Source organism: Hylaeus volcanicus, chromosome 6, assembly GCF_026283585.1.
Source record: "Hylaeus volcanicus isolate JK05 chromosome 6, UHH_iyHylVolc1.0_haploid, whole genome shotgun sequence".
Lineage (NCBI taxonomy): Eukaryota > Metazoa > Arthropoda > Insecta > Hymenoptera > Colletidae > Hylaeus > Hylaeus volcanicus.
The window spans coordinates 14,305,203-14,328,419 of NC_071981.1; the positions used below are offsets into that span (position 1 = coordinate 14,305,203).

At 40.3% G+C, this 23,217-nt stretch overlaps 1 protein-coding gene across 4 annotated transcripts in view; it reads right to left on the reverse strand.

The window, feature by feature from the left end:
* LOC128878036 (uncharacterized) overlaps nt 1-21,131 on the reverse strand; it is a 36,247-nt gene extending 15,116 nt beyond the window's left edge. Inside the window, exons 1-3 of one of the 4 annotated variants that reach the window (XM_054125822.1) lie at nt 20,703-21,131; nt 2,853-2,971; nt 2,410-2,584 (exon numbers count right to left, since the gene is read on the reverse strand). In XM_054125822.1, coding sequence (XP_053981797.1) covers nt 2,410-2,584; nt 2,853-2,942 — 265 coding nt within the window. In that variant the 5' untranslated portion in view covers nt 2,943-2,971; nt 20,703-21,131. The remainder of the gene's footprint in view (nt 1-2,409; nt 2,585-2,852; nt 2,972-20,702) is intronic. The other 3 variants (XM_054125823.1, XM_054125824.1, XM_054125826.1) reach the window with 3 other exon arrangements.
* Nucleotides 21,132-23,217: the final 2,086 nt, after the last annotated feature.

Below are 23,217 nucleotides of genomic sequence, written 5' to 3' on the forward strand. Positions count from 1 at the left end.
CAAAAGCAAGCTTCGTGAATCTAGGACAAACTTCCAGTACACTGGGTTTCTCTTGAATTCTCCCGTGCTCCTGCAGCGCGTATTAATTCGCGGAACACGTACAAACGGTAATCGAGCCCGCGTTATCTCGAGGGAGCATTTAGTCTCTGTCTCGATCGATCCGAACCTCCACTCGTAGGGACGCTCTCTCCGTTGTTCCGTTGACATTTGTGCAAGAATTTACCGATTATTCCGTAAGCGTTGGTTGCAAAGTAGCGCGCGCGAGTTGTCCAGGACGCTGGACGTTTCAGCGAACCCTTGTCGTAGAGAGGATATGCGTTACGAAGAAAACTACGAAACATAGGTCTAAAGTCTGTACCCAGTTTTATCTTAATAAACACCAAATAAACTAACACCAACAAGACTATAATACTACAGAATACTATTGCTAGAAGTTCAACTCTTTATAAAGTATGCAGGGAATATCAAAACATGTGGCTATGACGTCAGACTTGGTGAGAAGTTGAGGAGGAGCGCACTGGAAATTGTGTATTTAATGTTCCCTCTACCCCAAATGTAGGATGCCGCGAGGGTATTATTCTACGCAATTCCCAGACTTCCCCGAAAGATCGAGTATGCTTTCAGAAGATTTTTCCCCGCGAAAATAAATAAATAAATAAATAAAAAAAAAAAAGACTCGGTGAGAGTCTTAATAATTAACACGTTGACCGCCACATCGCCCATATATGGGTGACAGGACTTTTCATCGAGGAATCAAATAAATTTGTTCCGAAAATGAGATGTTGAAGAAAATAAATCTCCATAATAAGTACTAGTTTAAATTCAACAAAAATAAGATCCAGATGTATAGAAACAAAGTGTTAGATCGTGTTAGATTCATATAAATTTGTACGAGTAGTTTGGCAGTCAACGTGTTAAGAATAACTCCCACATGATTCGATACACCCTGCATAGTCGCTACTGCCTGTTACGCACAATCTCCTGGTATTTTCCGCACCTAAATTCTTATGAACCTTGAAGAGGAGAGATGTACCACAGAAACAAAGAGACCTACCCTTTTACCCCCGACATCAGAGAGACGTGGATACGATAGATTAACTCGACCACTCCCGAGAGAAAAGAAAACTGCACCACACGACAGAGGATAAAAAGAATCCTAATCTGATGGTCCCTGGCGACTCGTGACTCAAGGAATAAGCTGTCGCCGTTGGGATGGCCCCGTTAAGAGGAGACGCCAGGAAGCAACAGACGCATCGTCTAGCGACGCGTAATAGAATTTTGTCGCACGTTCGCCCACCGCGACGTGAAAAATTCAATTTTCTCGCGGGAACCGTTCCAGCCCGAGTGAAACTTCTTTACTGCCGGCGACTTCTTTCTTCCCCGTGTGCGAACGCATTAGAGCCTCGGAGTGGCAGTCGCGGCGTAAACATCGCCGACAAACAGAAACCACGGTTGGTGGAAGAGATACAGTACACTCGGAGGAACGTTATTTACCATGTTACCCGCCGATTTCAACAACCTGAGAGTAAGTGACAGGGAAACGGTTCAGCAGTGTTCCAGAGTAAGAATTAATGGTTGTTCGGCCTTAGTTTTCAAGATACAAATATCAGAAGGTTGAGTTATAGACCGAGTCAGAAATGCGGCGATTTTTCCTTTGTCACTTCAAAGCGGGGACTATCATAGTTGCAGAACTTTCCACTCCTTTTTACTTAGAATTGAAGAGTGGAAGTTCCAGAGGGTCGAGTGCCAAATCATGGTTATCTAATTATCGAAAGCAAAGAGTTAGCTCACAAGGGGAGGCGACGAAGGTTGGGTTACCGATCTCGATGCGTATTGGAACAGACCTTCTTCATCGGAAATTAATTGTGTCACGAGTAGGCGTTTATGTAGATACCATTCTGAAATCGTCTCGACAGTGGCTGTTACGCAAAGATTAAAAAAATATAGCATATAGAAAAAATTATGTTCTACCATTTTAATAAGACCCCCTTTAAAACAGTGCAACTTTTACCTGACAAGTTGCTTCAAAGGACTATAAATAACAGAAATGTTCAAGATGGACAAATTTGTTGCCCCTCCTTGTATAAGTGGAAATTAATAATTTTTTCAAGATCTACAGGTATCTCTTACTCCAAGGATCTAATGCATCGCGATTGAATTTATTTCCGATGAAGAAGATCGTATCAAGATTAGTTGCTCACACTACGTGACCTCCCTCTGTCAGGTTGTCCGATGCAGGTCTTCCGAGATCTCTCCTCTCGAGCCCCTGACAAAGTCAAATAGAACCAGACCCAATTCCTCTACTGTTAACACCTAGCAATCAGCCCTTCTGGGTGCCTCCACTTTTCAATTAACGAATTTCTAGCGTACGTAAACGATCGAAGAACCTTCGACGGAGGGATTCGGTACCTGCGAGGAGCTCCCTCTCCGGCGTCGAGTCCCTGGAGTTACTGTCCTCATGATGAGAGGAACTGCTGGCCCGGCTGATGTCTATTCTCGGTGTGCTGGGTGTCTTTAGCGAACTGCCAGGCGTTGCCGGTGTGGTGACCTCGACGATGCCTGGCATTCGCGCGGCCGGTTCCCCCTGCATTCAAATTCGTAAGGCTGGTTTTGTCGCTCGGATGACAGTCACTGGGGTGTGGTGGTTGGTGGCTGGTGGTGGGTAGTTGGTAGTTGGTTGGTTGTGGACACAGGTCACCCTGCTCCGGGACAACGGAGCTTCGTTTTTTCAAGGGGGAACACACGTGCAGGTGAGCACGATCGCCGAGATCCTCGACGACGACTCGAGCGAATCTCGCTCGAAGCACAGCCGATTTAGAGAGGACTCAGGAAGGAGACAGGGAGGGACTCACGTTTTCCACCTCGTCGGACAGGTCTTCGAAGGATGCTATCGGCGCTGGTCCAAGCTTCCTCTGACGAGCGCTCGGTAATCCTGACGCCATATTTTTCGATAGCTCAGCCCTCGATGGTGCTGCAAAACATCCTTTTCTTATTATTATTATCGTTATTAACAATTATTTATACCTACGGGTAGGTGCACCCTTTGCGTAGGTTCGATCAATAAACGCGTGGCAACCGGGGGCGGGATATGACACTTTCAACGCGTAACAGTGCGAACTGCAAGCATTATAATGTAACAGTTCTATATCCAGCGGTGGACGTATTTATATTAGGTGTTGAAATTAATTCGGTGCCTTTGTATTCACAAATTTGTAACTCCGGTTTTTAAGTGGATACGTTTACTCGTCATTTTGTTACGTTAGAGTACAATGTACTAAAACAACAATGGACGAAATTCGATGACTACCGAACTTCGTGTATAGATACATTGCGATTACCCATCAGGTTGAGACTTTGGTTACTCAGACTTTGGGTTATTCAGATTTATTGTAATGGAAATTTGGATATTATTGGAATATCGTTACTGTATTGAAATTGTATTACTCCAAATTTAAAAAAAAATATTATGATAATACATCACTGATATTGTTGGTATCGTATAATGCATACAATTGTAACAATTATTTATACGTCCGCAAGTACATACGTGTGAATATACAGAGAAGAAATAAGCAGTGTCGATGCGACTGTTAGCGAAAGGAATGATTCGATTAATTGGATCCCCGGGATCGTGAATCGATATGGCTTTTGTATTATGAACACCGAGCACGTATATTCCTGAAGTGTCCAGGCGGCGCGAATTTGATTAATTCCAATGAGAGAGGTCGCGTGACATAATCATGTCGATTGAAGACGCGAGGTACGTTTCAACGCTACGAGCTGTTAATGATGTTAAATCAAGTGTCTTGGGTAATGGATCGTAGACGTAGACGGTGACCCGACCTGTCAACTCCTAGTTACAGAGACAGCTGTTGCGCACCACCCAAGAGTGCAATATACAGGACGAAATTACCAACCATTTAATTCTAAGTTTTCAACCTGATCGCCATTACAATCAATCTGTATACATAACCTAAGTCTCAACCTGATGATCGTTATAATTTATTAACATATACGAAGTTCGGTAGTCTTGCAATTATTAAATGTAGAAATTAATTCTCTGTCTTCGCATTTTATTATTTATAATTCTAGTTTAAACAGAAACATTTACCTGCCATTTTGTTACATTAAAGTAGCAACCTACGTATGCGCTCTTTTGGACTACGTGACTGAATAAGGGTTAATTAATTTAATTAATAAATGGTAAATTTACCTTATAAAGGCACAGAGAGAATTTCTACACGCCTATTGATAAGAGATTCTTGCTTGAAAAGTAAGACTAGAAGACACCGATGATTACAGACTGACCAGCAAAACTGTTAATTACGTTTGCAGATGACAATGATTGGTCACGACCTCGCGCACGTATCGAGGAACGGTCACCGCCCAAAGGAGCTAATCAGGGTCGATGTTAGAACGTTTAAACGAAGGACGAATCGATTAACTCGCGCCTAGCCGACATCGTGGGTCACTCGTTATACGAGTACCGTCACTCTAATTTTTCCATGTGATCATCTCTAAATATTTCTTGGTTCACCTGGTCATCATAACTGTCGACACAAGTATGCAAAATTTGGGTCAACTATTGTTCTACTTTTTTTTGAAATTGTTAAGAGTGTGGAAGTAAAGTAAATTTTGAAAATACATTTTTGGAAATGCAAAAGTGACAAATTTGAGAAAATTCTATACAATTAAGAGTGGTCGTTGTATTGTTCGTTGTAGTGTTCGAGAGGTGCCAATTAATCGTTCCAATATCGATGTTAATTAAAAAATTCGGTCGAACGAACTCGAGGGTAAATCTGGAATCACGGTGGCGCGAAATGGACGCATTAGAACAGGTTGTTACGGGAAAATAAAGATGAATACAAATCATTTGAGATACACGAGGAAAATTTCGGATCAACAGATACAAATTTATAAAACTGTTCCATCAATTATTTTTAGTTTAAATTTATGTCTATGTTTGAAAAGCCAAGAAAAATAATTCAATTCGTTCTTACCGCTAAAAGTTAGCAGTATTTTAATGTACAAATTTGTCAAGAACCTACAAACGACAAAATCGTTTCAATTATTAATTCAATCCAATTGTTGATACTTTTATAGTGACGTACTTTATATGTATGTAATACAATTGTAACTTGTATTTTTCTGAAATCTCGTTCGCTTTTAACTCATTTTGTGTTATTTGAAATTCGATCTCTACAATGGTATAATACAAGAAGGTTGAAAGTTCGACTTTCGTTCGATTTTAATGGATTTCTGCTGATTGCTGGGAAAAGGAACCTTGTAAGAAAGGTCGTTGATACTCTGAGCCAATTAGTAACGAAGTCTCGAGGGGCTCAGACTGAATTTCGTGCTTGGTAGGCGTTGAATACACCGTGTTCAGTCATTCGTTTTCTCAGAAAAACTGCGTTCTACGAGGCAACGAGTTATCAAACTCGAACGACAGAAAAACAGTCGGCGTCTCGAGATTGAGGTTAAATATTGTAGCTACACTACTAACTATACATTACTTTTTACGTATATGTGTATCATTACGAAATATTTAAGTAAACTATTTTTATGAATTTAATCTCTTCAATGAATTTGTTTAAATTGCGTAAAGATTGATTCTAGCGCGAAGTTTATTCGTGTACATATTTATAATAAATCTTGTGTTTTCGTAAACATCAAACTTATCATTTAATATAGATTGATTTCTTCAATAGGCATAGAAGGTACGAATACTAAAGGGACTGACCGTATGTGTGTAACGTGAGGTAAAAATGTTTCTTAAATAAAAATATATATCATGTTCGACTAAAAAAAAAAAGAAAAAAATTAAATTGAACTCGTCAATTTCCAAACACACGTAACAGTCTATGGTAGAGTAGGCGACGTGCGTCTACTCAGCGACGACTTACGCTACTCGGACGCCTTCCACACCAGGGGGACGATACCCTTTGGACCTTTTCGGAACGCAATTTCGTGCTCCGTTTGACTTCGAGCCGAGTGCACACATCTCGGGCACGGGCATTGCCACTGGATCGACTTGGTGCACGTGCAAAAATTGTTAGAAACCCCGGCCGCGTGTTTATGGACTCCATTTTTCCAGTCGACAAGTTCAAAGGAATTACCCCATGGTCTACGGCACCCGTTTTCGGTTACATTTGTCTAGACCTGTTAAAACGGCCTTTGTGTCGTATGGCTTGCAGATTCGAGAGTCCACGTCGTGTCTTGGCGTTTCTCTTCAGGTGTTGAATAGGACATTTTTTAGCAAAATAGTCTAAAGACCACGCCCTAAAAGCACGAGACCACGCCCTAAGACCGCGAGACCACGCCTTCATGAGCAAGAGTTCACGCCCTATAAGTACGAAACGACGTTCTAAGTACGAGACCACGCCCTCATTGGCATAATACCACGTCCAAAATGTACAGGACTACGCCTTCGTTGACACGCGTCCACTCCACCGACCGAAATACTCGATAACGGGGATGAGGCCACGCCCTAAAAAGCACGAAGTCACGCCTCCGCGGGTACATGACCACACGCCTTCGCGGTCATTGAGTTCTTTATGCTAAATTAACCGAATTGGACCATTATGCACCTCTAAAACTATTCTTCAACCTGAAGATAAACTTTGGTTGACCAATAGTTCTAAATCATGAACATCCTAATTTTTTTTTTTTTTTAATATCTACATATTCTGGGTCGCTTTTCGAGCAATTCGAAAAGCGTTTCGAGCTTCTTCGTAGAAAATCGATCAAACAATACCATCAAACTTGAGAGAAGTCAACGTTGCGACTAACGCTTCCTGCTAAACCGCAGATACAGTTAACGAGGTCGCTATAGCCAGGTTATGTTCTGTGCACCATCGTTCTGGAAAGAGAAGCAGATCCGTCTATTCTTGGAGTATCGTTCGTAATAATACTTTCAAGCAGCTCGGTACGATTGATCTCGTCATTCAATATTTTACGTAAGGAAATCAGGTCCGGGGTATTCTTTCTACGCTCGGAGATATTGATTCTCGATATCACCATGAGTGATTCATAATTATGGTCGCTGCAAAAAGCTACCGTGTCGCGCTCTTCCTAGGTAATCGCAATTTTAATGTCGGAATTCCCCGTACGGTGGACGCAGGATAATTCACCACAAGTTAACGACCATGGCAATTCTGCGATTTTTCATTGCATGACGACGCCACTGTCAGGTTTAACGACTCCGACCGGTGGATGGGCGCCGGTTAATGCGTAGGAGTGGCTTCAGAACCATGGAATAGTGCCAATATCTGAAAAGTGTCTATTCCCAAAGGAGAATCAGTCTTCGATAGATAGCGGACAGATGACTTCTTTGTTCTCGAATTCTCAACGAAGCACAAATTTCTACCTTCTCGCAGGCCTCGATTCATATTGAGAGATGCGCCGTGAGTCTTAATTGCATTCGTAACTTTAACCAATCGCAAATATATCGAAAAGTAATTTACAATACGTTCAAGATGGAATATTTAAGTCGAATAGATATCAACGTGTCTAAAAAATATTTCGTGATGCTACGTTTGAATTTCGAATCATAAGAGTTTTGGTGGCCTGAGTTGATAATACCTCACGCGGTGATTAAGAGTATACCAAAGGATGATTCCACGAAAATCACGTCATTTCCTCCAATTGATGTTAAGGATTTTAGTAAAATCGTTTAAACTGAATAAAAAATGATAAATATTAGGTGAACCGAAAAGTAATGTCGTTTCTGTGAATCTCAATACTTCTTTATCATTCATCAACCAATTGATTTTTAACCATTTAGTATCGAATATTTGCACACTAAATGGCAAAAGGTTGTTGACAACGAGGATAATTACATAATCGATTAAAAATAGAAATGTATTATGAATGTATTTGTCCGAATTTAATGTAAAAGAAATGACATTACTTTTCGGTACACCTGATATACAAATTGTATTTAAATAGCGATAATTTAATTCTCTTCTCGAAGGCTCGAAACAAATTCTTTTTTACGGATATCCATGAAACAAAGTTTGAGAAACACTGATATAGCGTGAGAGAGTGGCATGGTCAGTCAAGTGCTCGGGTCGGTTACCTGACACGAGCTGCATCGTCGCTGATAACAGCTCGTTATTATGTCAATTATAAAACACTTATTCTACAAGAAACTCGCACATTTAATATTATCTCAATGCCCATATTTTTCCTAACATTTCAACAACTTAGATCTTGTTTCGAAATTTTTGTAATAAGAATTTGTTTCTCCGGTTGACAAGTATCGAAATTATTTCAATCGTAGATAACATTCCTATATGGTATAACAAGTAATTCGTAATCGAGAAATAATAACAATAATTGTAACCATACACCCATATCATATATTATATATGAATTAATCTTAAATAAAAAGCATAGAAAAATCTTTTACTCTGTCTTTCATGTTTCACAGCCCCCCTCTCGTTACTACCTGTGCGGTACCATTAATGTTCCGACCCTCTTAGACTAGTTTCGCGTCGTGTCGCGGTCCCAACGCCATCTGGAAACTCGGAAACTCGGTCTACGAAGAAAATCGGAAAAATTGCGGGGCTTCGGAGCGCGTTTCTCGAAGCGGCGTACGGCAACGACGCGCTATAAATAGAAGAGCCTTGTTAGCGGTTACACGGCCTGCTCATACGTACATGTACGTGCTCGCGTCGGGTAGACACGCCAGATACACAATTTCCATCCTTTTTTTAAACTCGAAGACCCCCCGTGACCGATAATCGTTCCGCGACCAAACCAACGGCCGCGCCCGATGAATAATGAAACGACACCGGCCTCTCGTGGTTTTCACGATTTATAAACCCGCGTTACCCTCCTCGCCTTTAACCCCGTGACGTTACAATCCCGTTTCCATTATACTTTCTATCAATTCGACTCCCCACCAAGATTTCAAAACGGACGTTCGAAATTTGTACGATCGATTCGACAGGTCTTTATGGCGGAGAAAATATTTTGTTTTAAGGGAAAAGCCACCTTGGGTGCGCGAAAATCATGTTAATTTACGTGGTTTTTATTTGTCTAAAATGTGTAGTAATGTTAGTTTGGCAATCGACGTGTTAATCGATCGAATACTTAACCAGCTTCCGTGCCACGAACGTTTCCGATGACTTTGAGCAAGGACGAAGGTTACTCGAGCAACGGATCGAGAGCACTGTCGCGGTGGAAACGCGCGGCATTCGAGACGCCGTTTCACGGCTGATGGATGGGGGATATCGATTGTTCGCAAATTCGTTCTTTCCATCAATTGCGACACGGACACGAGCCGACTGGTACACGTCGGGTTCACGTCGGAACACGAACTTCAACTGGTCACGAGCGACGCGTGTTCACCGTTCGCACGTGTTCGGTGAACGATGTCGACGAATTCCTTTTCGAAGCGTCGATGAATCATACCGCGTTGCGAAATACTAGGTGTAACAGCTGCTCGTGTCGGGGGGAAACGACTATTTTCAGATGTATTCCTGGATTCGGAAGCTTTGGATCCGACAGGTTCAAAGACGCTCGAAAGTGTTGGCAAATAACGACTGGTCTAAAAGGAACTTTAGGACTTTTCATACTGTTTGCAGTAGACCTAATGTACACTTGATACGAAGTTTAAATTCTGACCTAGCATTCTAATGGGAGACCAAGCTCAGAAGTATTACGAAAATCAAGTCCAGATCTGATATTCTACAAAGGAAGATAATTATGCATAATATGAAATTTAAATCTGGGCTTGAACATTCTAATAGGAGACATAATTTTACATAATACGTAATTAAAGTCTAGACTTAATATTCTAATACGAGATCTACCCTAGACATCAAGCGAAATTTAAGCCTAATCCTACCATTCTAATAGGAGATTTAACCCAAATATAATTCAGACCTACCCTTAGAATAACGAAAGTTGTATCGATTCGTTTTAAAATTCGTCTATTATCAAAACGATATCTCCTCGTTTACCCTCGCCTTTTTCAAAACTCTTGTAACTATCTATTTCTATAATATATCACCAAAAATTTGTAAAAAAAAAGAGTATTCTACTCTCGTTTCAATCCAGCCCAGAATTTTTTCCCGTTCTCCGTCAGAAACGAATTACGATGATGTAGCTTGGTTCGAAGAAATGCTCGACCATAGTCGGACTAAAATCTGGACATTCCTGGAAGCGTTGTTCCCCGGATATTTCAATTTCGACGACGATATCCCTCCCACGCTATCGAGATTTCATTTCTTCTAGGTGAAGAATTCACGGGGGGAAAGGGAAAGTATTCCAACGGCGCGTGACGGTGTCTCACTCGACTCCTCGACGGGAGACAGGGGTTGAATTCTTTCGCGAGCTGGTTCGCGACTTAATCGACCGCCACCCCCTTTAAAAGATCTCGTGGCACGATCGTGCTTCAAGGGGGGAGACTCGAGTAAAATGCTGATAATAAGACTTTATTTGCCAATTTTTTATGAACACACGGTTCGATGAAATTATTTGAAATACTGTAGAAGTTTCTATATGTAATCGAAAGTACAGAAACAAAATGTATAAAGCTACGGCTACGTTCGTAAGGATCTAGAGCAGCGGTTCCCAAACTTTTTTGTCCTACCGCCCCCTTTCCAGAAAAAATATTACTTGGTGCTCCCTGGAAATTGATATTTTTTCAATTTTGGTAGCAATTAATAGGTAATATATGTTTATTAATGTTACTACCTTTTTCGTAAAATATAGCAAAGAAAGGTGTAAATTAGAAACATTGAACTTTGAAATTATGAAACTATTTATGGAACTTAGAATAGAATGTAATACAAAAAAAAAATTAAAACATTCGAAATCATCTTAACGAGAAGGATGAGTCTGGTGTGCTGCTACCAATTTAGCAATCCTCGGCTCTATTTTCGTCAGCAGTAATCTTAAATCACCGCGATTTACTATTTGCAATTGATTTCTTATTTTTGTTAACACTTTATTTACCGGGAGCCTATTTGTAGGCTTTTTAATTCCAGTACTTAGCTTTTTAAATTTATTTACCGTGTTGATGGTTGTCTACTTACAATGTTAAGTGTTTGGAAACAGACTTGGCTTTCGATGTACCCAGTAACAGTATGGAGGAATTATTGTCAGCTTAGATTGGTATATGCTACTGTAGAAAATTTCTTTTTAAATTAAAGACTGTTTCTAAATATCCCGGTAGATAAAGTGTCAATAAATTGGCTACCGCACTGAACCCACGTTCCACTAGATATGATGAAGGAAATGCAATTAAGAACTTTTGAATTACAGCCCATATTGACCATCAGCCCCCCCCCCCTCCTGAATCGCTACAACATCCACCAGGGGGCGGTGACGCCCAGTTTGGGAATCACTGATCTAGAGCAATTCGTTCGTGCAAGAACAAAAAAATCGATCTTTTCCTTTTTATTTTACTCGAGCCTCCCTCTTAAGCCCTCTCGCTTCTCGCAACGAGAGGCATTCACTCTCCCTCGATATTTCGGTTGTGTCGCCACTGCTCGCCCTCCTTAAGGGTGAAAGAAAGGGATGGCACCGTGTTCCCTTCAATTGATCGTATATGTTTATCGGAAGAGGAGAACCAGAACTGTTATTTTGAAACTGGAAGCGATTGCTTCTGTCACCCCTCGAAAGTTTATTCAATTAATCGATGGTAATTAAACGAACTCGACGGGACCGAATCAATCACGATACGTGTTAATCTATTTGCTTCGTCTGCAAATGGAGTGTATTTGTACTCCGTAGTATAACGAAACTGATATAGAGAAGATATATAGAGAAGATCTTGATTGCAGTTAAAGAAAGAAATGGTATTCTCTAAGAGATTAAATAAATTCAAGCAGAACGAGGATAATCGATGAAATATAAGAACGAGTAATTTCGGACGAAGAGGATGCTCTTCTTGGACCTTCAACCCTTTACAACATTTAGGTCTCGTTTTTAATGCAGAAGATAGGCTACATTCAGAATATTTTACTGTTCAATCGATGCGAAGTACATCGAAGCGGATGGGTAGCTTTAAGTTCCTCCTTAAACCATTGGCGCACATTGACGGTTCATTATGTATTCGATACCCCGTGAAATCCCGCCGAAGATACAGGATGTATATCAAAACTATACAAGTAATTGTACAAATATACAAAAAGCTGCCTAATCTTCGAAATTTTATAGCTCTCTTAATAATGAACATTTTTGAGTGAAACTTTTTTTCGTTATAAATCTCAGGCAATCCTATAATTAACATATAGAAAGTTTTTCTCTAAAATGGAAACCCAATTTTTAAAAAATGGATGAATGATTCGTTTAAGAATTCGCAAGGGGGTTGATCATGAATTTTGCTTAAAATCTGGTCAAAAGTGATCCTTTGGAAAAATATTTTAAAAAATAACCAGACTTATCTCGAAACAGTGTTGCCACCCTTAAAACCGTTTCTGGACCAAAATGGAAAAGGGCATTGTGATTATGTCCTCGTGAACTCGACTTCTGCAAAAATTCGAATTTTTCAGCGATTTCAATTATCGAACTTTCCTTGTTAGACACTAATCAGTTAGGAGTTCACTCATACTGTCGACACACCCGATGTGTACGTCGATAATCTCGCACGCTTCGAAGACACGCGTCAAACAGGCTCTCGGCTCGTTCTTCCGTGACACGGTGAGCGTTTTCGGATGGCGTGCAACGCGCAACAAAACACCAGAGGCGACGAACTCGAAGCGAGAAAAAGAACTCCCCCTGTTAACGAGAAAGCTTCTCGCTTTTGTGCGAGCGACGACATCACGGAATGAAAAACGCTTCGCGTGAAAGCGTTCCTTGGGCTAAAAAACAGAATTTAGGAGCGAATTGAGAACTTCACGGTATCCGAAACGAGAAATGCGATAACGCGTTAGGATTAACGTGGAACTTTTTATCAAATTCTTCTGTACACGAATACTCGAATATTAACGTGATTCGAATGTTGGTAGTCATTACGCAAATGCTATCTGAGTAATTATGAGTATTAACTTGAGTATGAGATATTCGAGTACTCAAGTACTCGGACAATGTTATTTTACTACGCAAACGTAAAAACCCTGGTATTCAGCTAAAGAAATACTGGTATTTAATTTCAATGCATGAATAATGATACACGAGTACAGGAACGATAGCATTTGAGCGCACAAAATAGTGGTATTCGAGTACTCAAATCATTCTGATAAACCAATATTCGAGTACTAGATAGATCAAGTACCAATTCAACTCTAATACCTGAATAACGATACTAGAACACACAAATGACTGTACTTGAGTACCCAAATAGTGGTATTCGAGTACTAGATAGATCAAGTACCAATACAACTCTAATACCTGAATAACGATACTAGAACACACAAATGACTGTACTTGAGTATCCAAATAGTGGTATTCGAGTACTCAAATAATTCTGATAAACCAATATTCGAGTACTAGATAGATCAAGTACCAATTCAACTCTAATACCTGAATAACGATACTAGAACACACAAACGAGTGTACTTGAGTATCCAAATAGTGGTTTTCGAGTACTCAAATAATTCTGATAAACCAATATTCGAGTACTAGATAGATCAAGTACCAATTCAACTCTAATACCTGAATAACGATACTAGAACACACAAACGAGTGTACTTGAGTACCCAAATAGTGGTATTCGAGTACCAAAAAGTTGGGCCACGTTTTAGACGAATTAGCAGCGACAAACCATTAAAAAGAGGAAACGAAGCAGCGAAGACGACCGGGAGTACAACTTTCAAACGTGTTGAAGCTTTCCAGGCCGGGTTCCCACAGGCTCGAAAAGTCTAGGGGTCGGTTAGAGCCCTCGGGTAAATAGCTTCTAACAACTTTTTCGCGCCGTAGGGTAGGGGTGGTGCGACTCTATTAACGTTGGAAACTCTCCAACTAACGTTCGCGGTGAACGATCTCTGCGAATTTTGCTAGTGGGTGCATCGAACCCAAGAATCGTCCAAGATTCCGCCAACGAAGAATAGACCAGACAGTTGAGGAAATGATCCGAGGTCTCGGCTCGAAAAACGGCCTGTCCTTCGGATTACTTTTTCATTTCTGTTAATACACCGACGAAGACGTAAAATGAATGTTTGTATGTAATTTACTGTAACTACAGTGCTGCGAATTATATTAGATCGTCCCAAAGGTTTTCTCTAAAAATTGTGCAATCGTAATTTACGCTCCAGGAAAATGTTACGATTGTCAATTTGAAAAGTGAAGAGTAAGTAAATAAAAAAAAAAAAAGGAAGAATAGACTTTTGTTGACTTTTTTTTTTAATTTAAGTAATTTAAAGTTTCAAATACCCGAAAGTTAGTCAACTATTTCGAGGTCATAAAGGATCTCTTTTTCTCGAAAATCTACCGTCGTTCCAATTCTTCCCGATCGATTCTTGTCCTCTTCGCGGCGCAGCGTCGTAGAGTCTTGTCTCGAATCTTGGCTCGCAGGCCAACCCGATGGAAATTGTAACTCCCGAAATTGACAAAAATTCTCTGTTAAAATTCCGATCGCCGAGTAAGTTGCGACTTCAATCGCTTTTAAAGCATACTAAACGCGCGCTCGGGATAGCAAATCGCCTTATTATATTTTTACAAATATTTTTAATTCGTAACATATTTACTTACTTTTCCTTTCTTTTATGTATTATATTCTTATCGCTTTATTCTCTTATGTTTCGTGTTGTCTTTTCTTTTCGCGTTTGTTCTATTCTGTTCTTTATCATCTCTACTATGGTAAGGCCCAGTGGGTCTAACAAGAGGCTCGGGTACCTCGGGTTCGCCAAACCCGTACTGCAGCTGCGGTGAAGAACAGCTACAGCCCCTGAGGGCACGTACAGGGTGAAGAAGCATTTAAATGGGAACACCAAACATCTCCGTTATTAATGGTTCTATAAATAAAATTTATAAGACAAAGTTACACTGTTTGGAGGGGCACGTGTAATGGTGGGACCATTTTTTTCCCTGAGGTCATTTTTTAAAGAGATATCGGGGTCGTTGGTGTCTTTTTTTTTTAAATGGGTTGATGTGTTTTCATTATCGTAATCTTGCAGCTGATAAAAGGACAAGTATCGATCATGTATGACTCTGTACGTTGGAATATGATTTTATCAGAATAATTCTTCACGAGGTCAGCTGGAGGTCAATATATCAGCTACAATATTACAATAAAGAAAATACTCCATCCAATTTAAGAAAACGCCAGCGACCCTGAAATCTCCTTAAAAATTGACATTGAAAAAAAATCTTCAAACAGTGTTACTTTATTCTAGCGATATTTTCCGTAGAACCATAAACAACGGAGACATTCAAGTGTTCCCATTTAAATGCTCCACCCTGTTTACAAATTAAAAAACAATATAATTCGATGTCGATTTAAAATTGATTAAAACAGCCATAGGAGCTCCGATTTAGTACGTTTTACGGTTGCTCTTCGTTTGTTTATTTCTACTCGAATGAAAGCCGAGAAAATCAGCTGAAATTGGATAGAAACAGTCTAGAAATGGATGCAGCACTTGAAAACAATGACGTCCGCGTAAACATACATCCGAGACGACCTTGTTTTCGAGTTAGAGAAAGCACAGTGGTTCCGATGATACTTCTGACAAGATAGCATAACTGATCTCCGTTGCCTACTTACGAGAGATGCTCGATATCTCACGTGTGCTTAAATGGGAACACAACCTAAAACCACGGTGCTCGCATCTAAATTCGTTGAATGTTTAAAACTACCGTTATGTAAAAGCGATCGTCTACGCAACTTTAATTCCCAGTAAACGTACGTCCGATTTGACCTTATTTTCAAGTTACGGGAAGCTTCGTGTTCCAGTGATGCTTCTGACAAGTTGGTGGTAGCATAGCTGACTTTTGTTGCCTACTTACAAAATATGATCGATATTTCGCGCGTACTTTAATGGGGATAGAGGGGGGGGGGGGGGCATAACAGAGTACTTTTATCAAAATAAAAAAGTAAGTTTCAAGAAAAAAAGATATTTTCTGAACAAATACAACTATTTAATTAAAGTTGTAAGTCTATTATTCACTCGATTAATCGTCAATTGATATTGTAAAATATATATTACGAACTTGTAGATATAGACAAATATTTGTAAATAATTTAATGTAAATATAAATTACCCTGCTCAGAATTATGATCACTTCGTTGCATTCGAGTGATGAATTCCATCACTGAAGTGTATCCCGGAACTGTTACCTATGCGTATATTTTAAAGAACCATGGAAACAATAGGGATTGAGGAAACAATGCAATGGCGTCTGTTTGTTTCGGAGCAAAAGGATGTAAGGGCGCGTTGGAGGCAAGACTTTAAAGCCCTGGAACCGCTCCATTCAAAATACCACCGACAATTCTTTGAATTTTTCCATACTATTCTCAGGATAGATGATTCTCAGGATATACCTTTGATGCCCTAAACTTTAAAAAACCTCAATCTCCACTCCCGCTCTAACTCTCCAATTCTCATATACAGCTAACGTTGTTATTCAACGTGATTAATTGTATTAATTTTCACCTCTATAATAAATAAATGATGCTAAGATGCTGAAATAAATACTGAACTGCTCATTAACTGTTCCGATCGTCTATAATCACCTCCTTTCTATGTTTTGTCCAACCTTCAAAGAAGAAGGCTGTATGTATTATTAAGAATAATGATACATCTTCAATGCGCCAGGATCGTATGCAGAAGAAATTGAAGTATTCAGTAAAGGCCAAAGAAAGTAACGAATAGAAGTGAAAGTAAATATAGGCTACGAAGCAAAGACGAGGTATAATCAATGAGAAGAAACCTGTCTGCACTATCCGGATGCATCAAAGTGGAGTCTGATTGGTAAAGTAACATTGATGACGTCTGTTCTACCAACTGGGAGCGGAGAATAAATTTCGTGTTGCTCGCTATGTAATTGTACGCTGTTGTTAACCTCGTAAACAATGCAACGTGAGTGGATTAATAAATTTCCTATTTACTAATTATTGTTTTTCGTAACCTCGAAAATAATGTAATATAATAAAACAATATAAAAGAAAAAATATGTTCCTTAATTATTTATTTCCACTTCACGAGTGTCATACGTGAATAATTTTGTATAAAAATCGTTCGAAAGCAACGCTTTAGAAATTCTAAGCTGATATACAACTCGAATAGAAGAATTCGATTTTTTCCCCGAGAGAAACAAAACTACCCCTCCGAGTGAAATCTTCCTCTCGGAGAAACGACGGCCTCGAGACACCCAGGGGGTGGGTAGAGGGATAGAACTGACGATTGCTGTCTCCATACAGAAGCTGGTCGACGTCACCACGGAAAGATACCGGGTCGTTCTATACGTAATGCCTTTTTTTATCTTACGATTTTATTCTAGCTGATATTTTACAGCAACGGTAAACAATATTTCTGGCTGGTCGGACGAATAAAATAAAATTGCGATAAAATAAAATAATATTACCACTGGTTACCAAAAAAACTTGCCTCAGCAGTTGGAGTCCCGATCTACCATTTCATTTCGTAAATCGAGTTGTTCGTCTAACAGCGAAACAAACATGCCCTCAGCGAAGACACGGGAGCCCGCAAAGCAATATTTTAGATTGCTAGCCCTGAAGAGGTCTACCAAATGGTCGCGAGACGCTCCTAACGCAATCTTCATCTCTGGAAATTGTGTTGTTCGCTACACCAACAAGCTATCCATTCCTCAGCCGACGGAAAGGATCGGGTTTGCCAATCGGTGCGAATCGTCGCCTGTAAGAACTTGGGAAACGCGTTCAGAGCCGGCGAATGGATTCCAGGCGACTGCATTAGACGTGCATTTGTCTGCTTGGTCAGGAAACGGGGAGGAAGGATAGAGACGGACGATTTAATCGACCGTTTCGAGACCACGCTGGCAGACGAAAAGCGAGCGTCGCACGCCGATTCACAAAGAAGGAGACAATGGGCGCCCACTCGCCAAGGGACAACGGTCTGCTTTTTATTAGGGTCGCCAATCGGTGAGATCATGCACACACGCGCGACAAACGGAAACGAGCAACCCTCGATGAATTCGAAACTCCTCGACCACGCATGATGAGAACGACGCTTAGAGAGGATCGAAACGACACGATTGAAAACTGTTTGGGCTTCGATTTTCATCGATTTCGAGAGGGGTTGCTGGAAATGGTATGGACGAACGGGGGGTTGGCGGGGATTGGGTCAACGGAACGAGGATTTCCAACTGCTGAGGCGAGACTGAGATCTGTTAAAGTGGACCTGAGGGGATGTAAGACCAGTTTCTGAATTGTACCTGGGGTTAGCTGAGGTAATCTCAGGTTAGATTTTCTTCGCGAGGTATCGGACTTGAAATGGCGAGGATGTTGACAAGCTGAAGGCATACGTAGGAGACTTATTTAAGGGAAGACGCGTGAAAATCGTAGCTATAATCGACAATTTTGTTTCGAAGACAAATGACCGGAAGATGCCGGGGGCTAACACACATTCAGTCAGTCTATTATATAAATCGAATGATAAGTTTGCTGTTACCAAGTAAATGTTCTATTATAAATATGTACACAAATAAACTTTACACGTGTATATATTTATAGTGAAACATCGAATCTATCATTTAATTTAATGAAAATTTGTGCAACAGACACACAGTGTACTAATACTTATAGGACTGTCTGTATATTGAATAATAAAAATTAATTTTTTTTTTTTTTTTTTTTATGAAGTACCCCTACGTGGTTATCAACTTGAAAGATAAAAAGGAAACGTTCGATTTTATTCCTAAACCTAGAGAACACGTTAATAGTAGACAGTGAGGCAGTAGTTGGTAAAATGACGGTATCATTAGTTGCTACCTTCTATTTTAGTAGAAGATGCCAGGTGTTTGGGTTAGGAGCTCCAATTCCAATAATAAAAGGCTAAACCCTAACTGAAGTGGATATGCTGAGTATCATCGCATAAACGCATTAGGAAAATGAAGTGCCACTTCGATCCAGCATGCTAGAAGCGCCAGGAACTGATAGTCGATAGCATGACCTACCTCTATTGTTAGGAGCAACTCTCCTAAAGTAGGATTCAGAAATATCTGCTAAACAGAGGACAACCTGGTTCTCTAAATAAAATAAAGCCTGCGGTATAGTCGAAATGTTCCTATAATAACGACAATCTTACATCGTAAACAGTCTTTCCAAACATTATTCAATACTGAAGCAAGTGATTGCTAGACAGAATCTCGACTGTTCCGATAGATTGAAGAAAAAGTTAAAAAAGTGGTGCCAGGACCTAACAGTTGATGGCATGGTCTATCTTCAGAATATACTTTGTTAGAAGCGACAACACGGATGAAGATGAACGTGATTAAGAACTATGGCAAGATACTCTCTTCTAGACTCTGTCCTAAACCCTAACTAAACGATTGAGAAATTCTTATTGTTTTCTCTCGTGAGTTTAAGAAGATTAATTAATGGTCTCAGAACCTGACACTCGATGCCAGGGCCTAATCCCTCTCTAATTTGAAGATAATTGAATCATAAGATAATTGATAATCAATGAAGATAATTGTTACGTTTTTCTAAAAGCTTCTAAAAGCCCTAGCGACTCACGCTGGTGGCTATCGATGCAATTAGCTTAATTACTCACGATTAAGGACCATGACCAGATACTTTACTCTAAACTGGAAACGTGCAGTGAAAACCAAACGATTAAGAGATATCCTGTACCACCAACAGAAACTTGGAACGGTTGTGTTAAGAATTAAGATTCTCATACCAGGACCTGTTTCCAAACTGTACTTTGTTGAGATCAACACTAACCACGATGGTAATACATCCAAAATCCTGACCACCACTGGTGCTGCGCCGTCTACCACTGCAATTACCCTAATTACCGATGATTAAGGACCGTGTCACGCTATCTTATTCCTAACTATGCCATAAACACCAACGGACTAAGGGAGCTCTTTCATCCCGTGAGCTCAAGAAGGTTAACAAGGTAATGGCAATATAGTCAGGAGGCAATATGTATCCTCATCCTGTATTTCATTAAACTCACAAGCTAATAACAGTAATCTGACCCCCCTTTTCTTAAACCATCCACTATTGGTGCACCAGTCAGTGCAATTACTTTAATTATTCATGATTAGCTGTATCAAACTACCTATAACCGTGCTATGCCATAGACCCCAACGAATGAAAAAAGTTCCTATACGTTCAACTCGAAGAGATTAACAAAAGTTAGTGTCAAGAGTCGACGGTCGGTAGCAGGACCTACCCCCCTCCCCTTCGACACCGCTACCAAAGCTAATTTCCCCCCATTTTTTAAATCCCTACACTATCGACGCGCCAGCCAACTGACGCAATTACCTTAATTACCCGTGTCAGGACACCTTTCCCTGAGCTACGCCACAGAGGCCAAACAATTACGAGAGCTGTACCAGGAGCTCCGGTTAAGAATCACCGCATCAGAGAGACGCATGGTCACGCAACGGTCAATATAATATCGATTAACGCAACCGTGGTCCACTTTTTTCCCCCGTAACATCGAAGCCGCGGGCACCGGAACGCGCGATGGCACGCGAGTTGCCCGACGATAGATCTCGCTGGGATCTTTCCTGGCCGTCATCGATCGTCGAATCCTGGCGAATAGGAACGGAACGCGCCCCTTTAAGCGGGCCACGGGTTACCCCGGTGTCTCACTTACCCCAGTGTCGTGTCCTCCATGCCAACTATCGGGAAGCAATCGATCCCGGGGTTCCCGCTACTCCATCCTCTCTGCCCGATCGGCCCAGTTTGATCCTCCCCCTTTCGTTGGCCGTCGCCACCTTGCTTCTTCGCCAGTTCCCTTCTTCTTCGTCACGTTCTCTCGGCCTGGGCCAGCGACTAACCGTGGAACGCGTCTTCCGCCCCCGACGGCTTACATCTTGACGGTCCCTGACACAGCTGTGTACCGCAGGAGACACGCTCTCTCGGCCCTCTGCAGCGACGCACGACAGCCCACGTCCTACTCACGCTCGCCGTCACCCGACACTGCGCACACGCGCCACCCTTAACCGCGACGTGCGCCGCCCAATAACGGATCGAGCTGCGCATGGGCCACCGGCCGACTCACCGACGCGGCAACTTTGAAATTTTAGAGGGGAGGTATTAAGGCCAGGTTACGCCGATAAAACGTGTTTCTTTAAATAAATTTTGTTTATAGTAAAAAAACTATTTCAGAATTAAACTTTTTACAGCCGAAAGTACATATATTAAACTATTTGAAGAAACAAAATTTTTTTTCTCTTTTTTAAATGGCGGCTCTGAAAACGGCTGCTCAAACTCGTCCAATTTGTTGACGGGTGTTATCATTTCTTGGAAACGAATCGTCCGAAAGCAAAAAGTAAAACGGTTTCGTATTCTGTATCGAATTGGTTATGGTCGGTACTACAATGAAACATTTTCACCGAAAAAAAACGAAATGGCGGACGTTTAAATTTTTCGACCCTTTTTTTGCACTTTTAATTGTTTATAACTTTTTTTTAAATAACAACGAATATTTTTGGTTGTAGTACCGACCATAACCAATTCGATACAGAATATGAAACCGTTTCCAAGAAATGATAACACCCGCCAACAAATTGGACGAGTTTCAGCAGCCATTTTCAAAGCCACCATTTAAAAAAGAGAAAAAAAATTTTGTTTTTTCAAATAGTTTAATATATGTACTTTCAGCTGTAAAAAGTTTAATTCTGAAATAGTTTTTTTACTATAAACAAAATTTATTTAAAAAAACACGTTTTATTGGTGTAACCTGGCCTTAAGGGGAAAAACCACTCTAGGATTTTCAAAAAATCGATTTGTTTTTTGTTGCTTAAGGCGTCTGGCCACCCTGAGCGCTCGCCAGATGGGTGCTATTCTTAAAAAATTCATAAATGCGAATGTATAGAGAAAAATATTCTTATGTTTCGACACATACTAAAGAATGGTTTAATGAACACATGACAAATTTTTTGAGATAAAAAAAAAAGATAGCGGCGATTCGAAAATTTTGGTGAAGGCCTTCGGCACGAAACGCGCGTCAGCTGTACCATCATTATATTCTTTAGGTTGCATGTAAAAAAGAAAAAAAACCATTAGATTGTTTCTGGAGTTTGTGGCAAGAGAGTAGCAATTGGATTTTTTTTTTTACCATTACGAAAATTATGGTGAGCCGAAGAAATTTTTCTTTTATTTTTCACCGAAATTTCACGAGAAAAATCGTCAATAAAGAAAAAACTAATCAAGTAATCGCAAAAATCCATTGCTACTCTTCAGATAATCTATCTAAAAGTCTAAAAATTTCTATCTAGCATGTAGAAATTTCAGAGCAATCGGACCGATAGTTTACGAGATTTACGTTGTACCATTTCGAAAAATGTAGTTTCGAGATAATCCCAAAAGAAAAGTAAACGTGCGGTCCGATTGCTCTGAAATTTCTACACACTACTTTTAGATACATTATCTGAAGAATAGCAATGAATTTTTGCGATTGCTTGATTAATTTTTTAATTAATTTGTTTTTAAAAATAGTACCCATCTGGCGAGCGCTCAGGGCGGCCAGACGTCTTAACACCTCCGACACCGGTGCTGGGTCACCTTTCCGACGTTAATTTCGAAGTCCCATTCCTCTGTCATCGACAGTGTCGAACCATGTGTTTACATAGTAACTCGATCCGTAGCAATCGGCTCTCTCCACTATTCTAACTTTCAGCGACAGAAACGTTTCGAACTTTATTGCAAAAGAAGGAGTTTTCGGGACAAAATATTAACAAAACCAATTGGTTACGAGGCATTATTAATATGATAATAATATTTGCATATAAAAATTTGACTTTAAGCCTTCTTTTGTAGCGCGTATGGACTTGGATTTCGATCCCTGAATAGTGACCCAGCTCCGTCGTTCGTGCGAGCGCCCAGTGTCCGAGGGTTAAACGATATTTTAGGGTCATAAAAATAATACGTCATTTGATTTATAGTGAAAAACAAATGTTAAAAGATTCAATTATCAATTTTGCCGCAGCGCCTCAGAGCGCGATTAAAGTGTTTACAAAACTTCAAACGCATTTTTCTCGAAACCACTTTTTTCAAACTGAGAGGACGGATTTCTCAGTGACTATTGCATGGATCGATTTGAAATTTGTACAGTAGCTTCACAACAATATTTTCTTTGGAAGTACGTAGCCGTGTTTTGATTGAAT